The 11421-nt window shown below is 39.4% G+C and overlaps 1 protein-coding gene across 1 annotated transcript; it reads left to right on the top strand.

Annotated features, from left to right (window-relative positions):
• The first annotated feature begins 7508 nt into the window (after positions 1-7508).
• RPS29 (ribosomal protein S29) lies at positions 7509-9341 on the top strand. The gene is made up of 3 exons (XM_015083309.3): positions 7509-7669; positions 7904-8003; positions 9206-9341. Exons 1-3 carry the CDS (start codon positions 7608-7610, stop codon positions 9212-9214), a joined length of 171 nt encoding a protein of 56 aa, XP_014938795.1. The 5' UTR covers positions 7509-7607; the 3' UTR covers positions 9215-9341.
• The last annotated feature ends 2080 nt before the right edge of the window (positions 9342-11421 follow it).

The raw sequence follows: 11421 nt of genomic DNA, 5'->3' as shown, positions 1-11421 counted from the left end.
CTTTTATAAAACATTGATTTTGTTTGAGCGGTACTTTTGCAAATGTGAAATGGCTTACAGAAATACGGATTTTCAATTCAATTATGACAATATAATGATTTATCCCTAATTAGCTGTGAGTCCCTGTTTACAAGGTGCTGAACCTGAAGTGTTATTTGTTGATTCTCATTCTGAAAAACGTAACTGGTTCCTAAAAATTAGTAATGAATAAAACATTACGTTTCTTTTTTTTCTATTTAGTATTCTTGCATGGAGAGCATGAAAACACGGCTCCTCATTTAGCAACAGTTAATCATGTGGCCAGTGAAAACATACAATAAGCCAAACACACCTTAGAGTTTTCAAAGACAGACTTCAAGAATTACCCACTTTTGTTCTTTGAGCGGGTAATAAGATAGAAGAAAATAATAAAACGCCAGCCTAAAGCATTACACGTACGATAAATATACTCTGAACTTCCAAGAACAGTTGGGAGGTGGGGAAATCTTACATGTATAAACCAATGTAATTTTGATTAGAATAGAAATGTACAAAAAACAAGACTACAACAACAAAGCCTCAACCCTCTATTTGGTGTTACCTGGGTTGTTGAAACACGGATTCAGTGAATTCAGTAAATGTTAAATAATCTAAATATATGAAAGTTACTTAACAGTTCCAAGGTGATTTCAAAGTAGGACAACGGTTTGTATTGCCAAAAACGTATCTTCCTAATTGCCAGATTCTCAAATATGGCGTGTGCTTCCCTAAATATTTAAATAAGATTATCTTATTAAATAAGATTACATAAAATAATAGTGGCTTGAAAGTAAAATAAACATATATCAGTTTTTGGGATCTTAACTCCCACCTCCACCTCCCCCCAACATCTTCACCTTAGTTCCCTCATTTTTAATGGCTGAAATACTCGGATCTGGTGTTTATTTTGGTCTTCTTGGACTGTTTACCAAGCAAAATATTCTTTAGGGGTGCCTGGCCGGCTCGGTTCGTGGAGCGAGTGACTCTTGATCTCAGCGTTGTAAGTTTGAACTCTATGTTGGGTGTAGAGATTACTTAAAGTCTTAAAAAAAATAGAAAAGATTCTTTGATTACCCATCCACACTTCTGTCTTTACCACCATACAAATAGAATCTGCCTGTTGACCTCCTCTACCTTTAATTAGCTCAAGCTCGTTTGAATTGCAGACTGACTGAACATGGAAATACAAGGCATTTTAAAGTGGGCTACAGTTTTTGACAAAAGGAATCAGAGAAATAACATCTAGATCAATTTTCTTCTGTGAAATTGATTCCTTTTCTGCCTGGCCTACATACTACACTCATTCTCTCCTTTTTGTTTTGTTCATACTAATTAACCCTATTAATCTTTCAAAACCCTGTTCAGTTTCCACTGGCTGTCTCTAACATCTTGCTCTCCTTTTTTGGAGTCTGAAAATTCAATTGCACTTAAACTTACGTTTCATTTCTTTTATTTCACTGAGTTTCCAGTGCATAACAAGCATTCAACAGTTAATTAATTGAATCTCGGACTTTCCCCTTCATTTGTACCCGTAGTAAACTTTACTCCCTTAGGTTTATGGCTCATTTAGGTTCAAACTGGTAAATCATAGTCGTATCATACTATTAAACAATGAGGTCACTGTGGACAGTGTAGACTTGGCTGTGCTGGCACATTGGGACCAGATCTTCGAGTTGGTTTTTTAACCATAAACTTCAACTAAATTAAATAAAGCTAAATAGTTAACAAATATACACTTAAGCATTAGACCTGTATAGTGCTACCTTGTCCCTGTTGATGCTCTGTAATTACATCTTATAAGTTGTGTTTCCACTATGATTTCCTAATTACTACCCATTTTTCCCTTGTTAGTGGTACCATGTCAGTTGAAAGCTGCATTACTTCCCTCCAGAGATATTCCTAAACTTACCAGGTCTTCTGGCTTCAAAATGTATTCCTTTATTTAATATTTATGGTGTTCTTGCTGTATGCCAGTACCTATGTTAGATGTTTAGAAGGCAGAGATGATTTTACAGTGTTTAGGAGAGACAAGCAAACCAACAATTGTACCACAATTGGATACATGTAAGACATTAGAGGAGTATAAAGTAGCCAGATGATGAAAAGAATTTGTTTGCTAAACCAAGACTTTTGAACTTTAGCCTGAAGGTTCTGGGAAACTTGAAAATTTTCAACAGGGGATAAAATTCACACCGTTTAGAAAAGATTACTGTGGTCACTAAAGAGATTACTTAGGAGGTAGAGTAAGCCTAGAGGCAGGGATCAGTTGAAAGGCTAATGCAATAATCCACCATCTACACTACTGCCAAATTAAATTATTTTAGGGGGTCTCCTATCACAGAATCCTAAACTTTTACAGCTGAGACATACTTTACACATATTCTAATTCAATTCTCTTATTTTACACAAAAGGAATAGAGGCTGAAAAGAGTAAAGGGATTTGCTCACTACCTCTAGAGAGTGTTAGTGCTAGGACTTGTCGCCTATCCTGTACTTAATTCTCCCCGCAAACCTTCATGGATTTCCACTCTTTGCAATTTAATTAAATACAGTTGTGCAAAGGCTTGTTTCTTGTTCCCTTTGGAATCTAGTCCCTATTACTTAGCTGGACAAATCTCCCCAGGGCAGTTTCTGTGGTTTTCAGTTCCTGCTTAGCACCAGCTCTTTGGGATTCCTGGAAGCTCAACTCAGCATTTTGGAATACATGATATTTCATCTAGCACTTTTGGGTGTTCAGTTCAAGAAGAATCTTAGATTATCTTGTCCAAAATATTGCTATATGATTACTTATTTAATGCCTATCCTCACCTCTAGACTACAAGCTCCTTGGGTTCTGAGTCATTACTGTTACATGCAAGACCTAGCATAGTGTTCACATATAGTAAGTACTCAGTGCATATTTGTAGAAAGAATGAATATGTAAATGAATATATGCTATTCACTTATTCATGTAACAAATATTTATGAGAGCTGGCATTGTGCTAAAATAGAGCAAGCTCACAGACTAATGTGCATTCAATTACCATTGTTTGTGTTAGAGAAAGGAACTAGCCATTTGGAAGGGAAGGAAGCTTGCTTTCTCTTTCACTCCTAGAGAACAGTGAAATAAATTTTAGGTGGATCCAAGACTTAAACACTGAAAATGTAAAAGTGCTACATGAAAACACAGAAGTCTTTTAGAATTTTGACACTACCTAAAAAAAGTAATGTAACAAGTTGACAAATTAAAACAGTTTTTTTTAACATTTATTTATTTTTCAGAGAGCGTGAAAGGGGGAGGGGCAGAGAGAGAGGGAGACACAGAATCTGAAACCGGCTTCAGGCTCTGAGCTGTCAGCACAGGGCCCGACGCGGGCTTTCACAAACCACGAAATCATGACATCAGCCGAAGTCAGACACTCAACTGACTGAGCCACCCACATAACCCCAAGTTGACAAATTTTAATACATAAAATGTACATGTTCTGCATGGAAGGATATACCAGAAACAAAGTAATTACTAAGAATCTGGGGTTATGGTCAATATAAAATAACTTTGCAACTAATACGAAGGTCAAAGTGCTCATTTTCTTCTGCATAAGCTTTACTAATATATATAAACTACAGATCAGCAATACTTTAAGAAAGTGGCCTGTGGGCTCAAAGGAGAAATTCCCAAATACACATAACTGGCTTATAAACATAGGAAAACATGCTCTGCCTCATCAAAATTCAGACTGAAGCAATACTTACCATTTTTAGGCTAGCAGAAGGACAAACATAAAGAAGTTTGCTAATATACATTGTAGGAAGATTGTGGGGAAACAGATAGAGGTATTCCTTGTTAATATTGAGGGTTAAGTTCCAGACCACTGACATAAAGCAAATACCACAATAAAGAGAGTCAAAGGAATTTTTTGGTTTCCCAGTGCATATAAAAGTCATGTTTACACTATCCTGTAGTCTATTAAGTGTGCAAAGGCATTATGTCCAAAAAATGTACATAATTAAAAAAATACTTTATAGCAAAGAAAAACTGCTACCCATCACCTGAGCTTTCAGTGAGTTGTAATCTTTTTGCTTTTGGAAGTTCCTTTTTAAAAAAATTTCTTTTTTTACATTTATTTATTTTTGACAGACAGAGCACAATTGGGGGAGGGGCAGAGAGAGAAGGAGACACAGACTCCAAAGCAGGCTCCAAGTTGTCAGCACAGAGCCTGATGCAGGGCTCAAACCCACAAACTGTGAGATCATAACCCAAGCCAAGGTCAGGCACTTAACAGACTGAGCCACTCAGGGACACTTGCTTTTAGAAGTTTTTACCTCAGTGTTGGTGGTTGCTGACTGATCAGGATGGTTGGTGGCTGCTAAAGGTTGGGGTGACTGTGGCAATTTTTTAAAATAAGACCACAGTGAAATCTACCACATCATTTGATTCTTTTTTTCATGAAAAATTTCTCTGTGGCATGTGATACCGTTTGATAGAGTCTTACCCACGGTAGAACTTCTTCCAAAACTGGAGTCAATCCTCTCAAACCCTCCTGCTGCTTTGTTAACTTAGGTTATATAACATTCTAAATCCTTTGTTGTAATTTACACAATCTTCACAGTATCTTTTAAAAATTTTTTTAAATTTAAATTTTGCTTAACATATAGTGCAATATTGGTTTAAGTGACTCATCATTTACATACAACACCCAGTGCTCATCAAAAGTGCCCTCCTTAATATCCAACACATATCTAGCCCATCTCCCACCCACCTCCCTCCATCAATCTATAGTTTGTTTTCTATCATTAAGAGTCTCTTGTGGTTTATTTCCCTCTCTTCTCTACCCCCTCCCTTTGCCATATATTCTCTTGTTTTGTTTCTTCACAGCATTTCTAATAGGAGTAGATTCCATCCTAAGGAACCACTTTCTTTGCTCATCTATAAGAAGCAATTCCTCATCTGTTCAAGTTTTCTCATGAGATTGCAGCAATTCAGTCCCATATTCAGGCTCCACTTCTAATTCTAGCTCTCTTGTTATTTCAAGCACATCTGCAGTAACATCCTCCACTCAAGTCTTGGACCCTCAAAATCATCCATGAAGGTTGGAATCAACTTCTTCCAAACTCCTGTTCATGTTGATATTTTGACCTCTTCCCATGAATCACAAATGTTCTTAATGGCGTCTAGAATGGCGAACCTTTCCAAGAGGTTTCAATTCACTTTCTCCAGATCCAATGGAGGAATCATTATGTATGGTAGCCATACCTTACAAAATGGATTTCTTAAATAAAAAGACTTGAAATTTGGAATGATTCCTTGATCCACGGCTGCAGGATGAATGCTGTGTTATCAGCCATGAAAACAACTATTAATCTCATTGTACATCTCCATCAGAGCTCTTGGATGAACAGGGGCATTGTCAATGAGCAGTCATGTTTTGAAAGGAATCCTTTTTTCTGAGCAGAGGTCTCAATTGTGGGCTTAAAATATTCAGTAAGCCATGTTATAAATTGTTGTGCTGTCATACAGCCTTTGTCATGCCATTTGTAGAGCGCAGGCAGGGTAGATTTAGCATAATTCTTGAGGGCTCTATGATTTTTGGAGTGGCCAGTGAGCACCGGCTTCAACATTAAGAACTACTTGAATATCAAGATAGTATAGCAGACTGTTCAAGTGTAACTAATTGTTTCTTGCTTATTTATCCTTTCCTTTTTGCTTTTAAATGAGTTCACACTTCCTTAGGCCCAAAGGATTCTATACCAAAGTGTTGAATATTTATGGAATTGATCTCTGAGGCATTTTAATCATTTAAAAATTATGTAGACCAGCTAGGAAATGTCTGGGAAAGCTATAGTTGGGGCAATGTTCGATTAATTTTCGAGAAGCCCGTGATTTTGGAAACTACACATCAGTGATTAATATAAACTCTAGGAAAATCATAGAAGTTTGACATTGGGCCCTTTTCAATCAGGCTTTATGACAAAATACCTTTTCTATGTTACCTATCACTAGGTTTTTTGTGCATCCTCAACTCCAGTTACACAAAGTTGTTTACCTTCCCCAACTCCATTCTTTGGCTCAAACTCTTCTCACTAGGCATTCCCTTCCATCTAGTGCTGCCTGTATAAATCCCACTCTTCAAGGCTTACATCAAAGGCCTCTTAAATATACCTCAAGCTAGAATTAATTTCTCTCTTCTTTGCTCCTCTTGTACACCACAAGCATACCCACCATTGGATACAGAAAGTTCTGCTTACTTAGTTGTACGCAGGTCACTGAGTCACACAATCTGAAAATGTAAGGAAGGGCTCTTTGAGATAATCCTGTTTTCCTCCCTACATCTGCAAGTTTTAAGGGCAGGAATCAAGTCACATCTGGTTTTTAAATTTTGGATTTGTCTCTTCCTTCATCATGTACCAAAGTACCTAATTTAATGATTGGGAGGGGTGCCCTACCAGAATCTTGACATACCATGCCTTGGAGAAGCATTGTATTTTTCACTTTCAGTATAAAAGTTCATGTGTAAAATGTTGTTAGATTATTTCACCCTGTGGTACATTTTATAAATCAAAGCTTTCAGAGCCATATACAGTTAAGTTTTATCTAGAGACATTATAAATGTCCCTGTGGAATTTAGACATCTTCCAGTAGATTTTCAGAGGGCATTTTTTTTTTTTTTGTAGTTGTAACCAAATCATCTGGTCAAAGTAACATACATTGTGCATTTACTTCTCACTTTAAATTTAACTACATTTAAATATCAAACACACCAAGGCTTTCATCATTTTTCTGAGCTGGTGTAGATGTGTCCATTAAAAAACTAGGGTGTGTCAATTAAAAAATAAGAAATCGCTTTGAAAATGTATTCTGTTCAACAAAACAGAAACTCCTACTGTTGACTCTTAATTATTACAGCTGACTTTAAGTTATTTTATTAATTTGTCCCAGCAGGTGTCAGTGCTGAGTTGAGGCAAAAATCGTGTTTCCAAGGGTAAAATTTTAATTTTAGAGATGTAAGTGGCTCGGGCGATGAAAAGATGTTTAGATTATGAAACTGTCCACATTTTTAAGAGTTTAAAATTCATTCCTCAGGGGCCTCAAAAGAGACGGGGTCTCGCTATGTTGCCCAGGCTGGAGTGCAGTGGCTATTCACAGGCGCGATCCCACTACTGATCAGCACGGGAGTTTTGACCTGCTCCGTTTCCGACCTGGGCCGGTTCACCCCTCCTTAGGCAACCTGGTGGTCCCCCGCTCCCGGGAGGTCACCATATTGATGCCGAACTTAGTGCGGACACCCGATCGGCATAGCGCACTACAGCCCAGAACTCCTGGGCTCAAGCGATCCTCCTGCCTCAGCCTCCCGAGTAGCTGGGACTACAGGCGCGCGCCACCGCGCCCGGCGCTCAGAGGCAGCGCAAAATGATACTAGAGGTTGCGGTGCGGTGACGTCATCAGCTGTGCCGGCTTGGATTGTTTCCAAGACCTTTCTGTTAACAGCGTGGCCGCATAGCATTCGCGTCATTTGTCAGCACTGCATTCTGGGTAAACTGTCTCAAACATTTGAAGAGCGCATGCGTTTGCGAGCTCTTTCCTTTTGCCTCGTTGCGTCCGGGAGAGTAAGATGGGTCACCAGCAGCTCTACTGGAGCCATCCGAGGAAATTTGGCCAGGGTTCTCGTTCTTGGTGAGAAACAGAATGTGATGTTAGGAAGGGTTGCGCTGGCATGTCACGCGGCCAGAACTCTAATGTAGAGGAGCCTGCAGGCGGCGCGTGAGGGCAGAGCGACTCTAGAGCTGTGCCTGCCGCCATTACGGGCCTCTGACGGGTCGGGGAAGACGGGCTGTGCGGGTGGTGGCCCCAGAGTGCGGAATCCTTTTATTTCTGTGGCCTCCAGTAGCGCCATCTCTTTTCTTACAGCCGCGTCTGCTCAAACCGGCACGGTCTGATCCGGAAATACGGCCTCAACATGTGCCGCCAGTGTTTCCGTCAATACGCGAAGGATATAGGCTTCATTAAGGTACGCGGCCGCGGATGCCATACTGGTGTTTTGTGAGCGGAGAACGTTCACATATTTCCTTACAGTGAGCTTGCGATCAACACCGTTTTCCTCTTTGTCTTGGCTGTGAGCCGGGCTTTTTTTGGTGACGGATGACCCTGCTAAAATAGTTGTAGTAGTTAGGTCAATGGGATAGGACCATGTAGACTTTATAAACGGTCTGACTCCGATTGACCAGTGCCATGCATTATAGTGGATGAAATTACTTGCTTTTTCAGAAACCACTGAAAGTGGTTTTAGTTCTCTTTAGTTTTAGATCTCTTTAGTCTTACCCAGACATTTTTTCCCAGCAAAATACATGTGTTGCCTCCTGCCCTGAAATGTTGAATAGTATCATGTACTGGAATGAGCTTGAGGATTGGGGCCAGATAAATTTTGTTAGGATTCAGACAGAAGGCTGCTTTTTAATAGTCCTATGACATTGGTCCAGGGTCATGAAGTTCAGTGTCTCCCTGAGAAAAATAAACGGCAAGGTTGTTGCAAAATTTGTATATGTTTATATGGAGCTGTCTTGATTGTTCGTGCTAGTGTCCCCCTCCCCTCCCATGGGGAAAACTACTTCATTGTCTCTGGGATACGTTAACAGTCATTGGCATTAATGTGTGATCTCTGGCAGACACAAAGTATCTTAAGCTTAGACTTTTAATTTTGACCAAAGAGCAAGTATATGCTTGCTGTTACAGTGTGGAAGTTTATATGTCTTACTTAGTGGGAGGTGGTGAGTGTGTCCCTGATGAGAATGGACTCAGACCTTGAAGCTAACTCTGTGTCCTCAGTTTCTCAGGTTAAGATTAAATGAGTGTATGAATGCCTCCTACAGTAGTTTCTGGCACACAGTACCAAAACGTTAGCTGTGTAATTAATTCCCTACTTAATAACCATCGAGAGGTTTTGGTAAAGATCATTTTATGTATTAGTATTTTCCTAGTGGGAAACTGAGGGAAGAAGTGAGAATACCAATACTGAAGTTTACAGTCTAAAATATATAATTGTTGTGGTTTGTGGAACGGCTTGTGGGCATTCAGTAAATACTGCGATCTTGGTAACTAGTTTGGGTGGGTCATATCCAGCTTAAACCTCATTTTTCTAAAATGAGCTGGTGTTTGCGAGAATAAAATAGGATACTTAAACATTTTGAATTAATTTCCTTTTTTTTTTTTCAGTTGGATTAAGTGAACTTCCTTGAATGGGTCATCCAAGATCCCTACCTTAACTGAAGATATCCAAGATAACCTATCTTAATGCCAACTCATTGTACATAAAATAAAAATACTTCAATTATGAGTGTTTTAATGTGAACGGAATGGTCAATTGATTATAGAAGTCTTTTTAAAGTGTGCTATTTAAAATGCCCTATTTTAAAATGTATCTCAATGTGTTCATCTTCAAAATATGTGGCTTAATTTCCCTCAGTTATGTAAAAGTACCCATGCTGAAATCTGGGAAAAAATTCCAGTGTTGTTTTTACACTTCAGAAAACTTTTTGTTACATAAAGCGACTTCTATATGTAGGAGCATTCAACATGTAACCTGGGCAACTGTCTCAGAAGTAATTGATTTGCTATAGTGAGCTAGGGCAGTAGAAGTAAAAGTGTTGAAATATGTTTTTGAGGAAAACCCTGTTCTAGGAATTTCCTGGAGGTGGAGAGGTGGCAATCTTAGCTTTTGGAGTAATTTCACGGATAAAAGTTTGTAAATTTCTCAAATATTTGTATGTGGAAGGGACCAGTGTTTAAAAGTTCACCGAATGGGTCTTGTGAGCAAAATACTTTAGTGGGGCAAGGGTGGAAGGAGGGAAGCCTGTCTGTTGGAATAGTTTAGGCAAGGATCTTAGCTATGGCTAGGATAAAAGGGAGTGTGGTCGAGGTAGTCTACAAACAAATGGCCTCTGAAGAGGAAGATGACAGGATTTGTTGAAGGAATGGATGTGGGGGATACAAAATAAAGAATGACTCCAAGAGCTTCGGCCTGAGCAACTGGAAGGTTATAGTTGCTACTAGGCAAGGACTGAAAAAACAAGTTTGGGAAAGTTAAGTTTGGGGCATGGTAAGTTGAGTGCTTCTTAGATATCCATATGGAGCTCCCAAGGAGGTAGGCATTTATTTGTACACATTCCTCTGGAATCCATGACTACTTGGGACTGGTAATACAGCTTCTGTTGTCCCCAGAGTGTGAATAATAGCTACTATTTTGGGATCTTTTTTAGTGAAAGATCAATTCCTAAGATCGAGGGAATAAGTGAAGAGGACTGTTCTGGGTTACTCTAGGGACCGGTGGGAAGATGAGTAAAGCAGACTGAAGGAGAACCTAGATAGTGGCATACTAGAAGACAAGGAGGGAGTGATCAGCTAAGTGCTTCTGATTAACTGGTTAACAGATCATCTCACAGGAGGGGAAATGTGACTAGAAATGAGTGGAAAAAGCATCTTAATTGATTTTCAAAATATGACAGCCATGCTGTTGTAGGGCATGGAAGCTGGGGACAACTGAAGCTTAACTTTCATGAACTTTATAGGAAATCCATCTCTACCCCTAACCTTTGAGGCCTAGAAGTATGAGCTAAACTGCAGTTACTGCAGATCAAATGTCTAGGGAAGAGCCAGATGTTAAACATCAAGGAGGTAGAATATTGGGAGAAGAGCTTGAGATGTAGGAAAGTTTCTGGTAATGGAATGGAGCTGGTGTTAACGACGGTGGGTGAGGACCTGTGTTAGCTGAGCAAATGTAAAAATTTGAGGTGAAGATGAGATAGGCTCCTACATCTAGTGATTTAGGCAAATGAGGTGGTGAGAAGAGTTTGATTATGAGACTCCTGGGTGAACTAAACTCCAGTCTAGTAGGATGGCGCTGTGTAAATTCTCATGTACGTAGCATTGGCTAAGGGAACATACCCTAGACGTTCCTGGCCATGTGTATGTGGTGGGAGTGAGTGGGAAGGCTTGGTGTGAACAGGTAGTCTGGTTCCTCTGCTAGAGGTTGGATAACTTACTGTTTTAAGATTTAAATGTATGTGCCAGACGTGTGAAGTGCCTTATGTGTGCTATTTTTCTCAAATGTCTACTTTTTCATGCACGTGCCCATTACACAGCTGAGGAAGCCGGCTTAGGAAAGTAATTTTCCCTAAGTCTCCCGAAGTAAGAAAGGGATGAGAACTGGACTAGAACTTGAGGCTGTTTGATGTCAAAGCTAATTCTCTCAATGCCTACTACATACTCTTCCCCAGAGACCATTACAGAAAGGCAGGGACTATTTCCATATTTACCACAGCATGTAACAGGTGCCTTATATATTAATAGTAGGTCTTTAACTGAAGAAATAACCTAGTAAAAGCTCAATAATGTCAATGGCAAAATATAGATCCTATGAGAGAGGTCCAAAC

The sequence above is a fragment of the Acinonyx jubatus genome, chromosome B3, assembly GCF_027475565.1.
Source record: "Acinonyx jubatus isolate Ajub_Pintada_27869175 chromosome B3, VMU_Ajub_asm_v1.0, whole genome shotgun sequence".
In the NCBI taxonomy this organism is placed as follows: Eukaryota; Metazoa; Chordata; class Mammalia; order Carnivora; family Felidae; genus Acinonyx; species Acinonyx jubatus.
This window is presented reverse-complemented; position numbering and strand designations above follow the sequence as displayed.

What these genes read in the sequence shown, in the direction of transcription:
- RPS29 (XM_015083309.3), top strand. Translation starts at nt 7,608, where the DNA reads ATGGGTCACCAGCAGCTCTACTGGAGCCATCCGAGGAAATTTGGCCAG. An exon ending in GGCCAGGGTTCTCGTTCTTG is followed by an intron (nt 7,670 to 7,903) that starts GTGAGAAACAGA and finishes CTTTTCTTACAG; the next exon opens with CCGCGTCTGCTCAAACCGGC.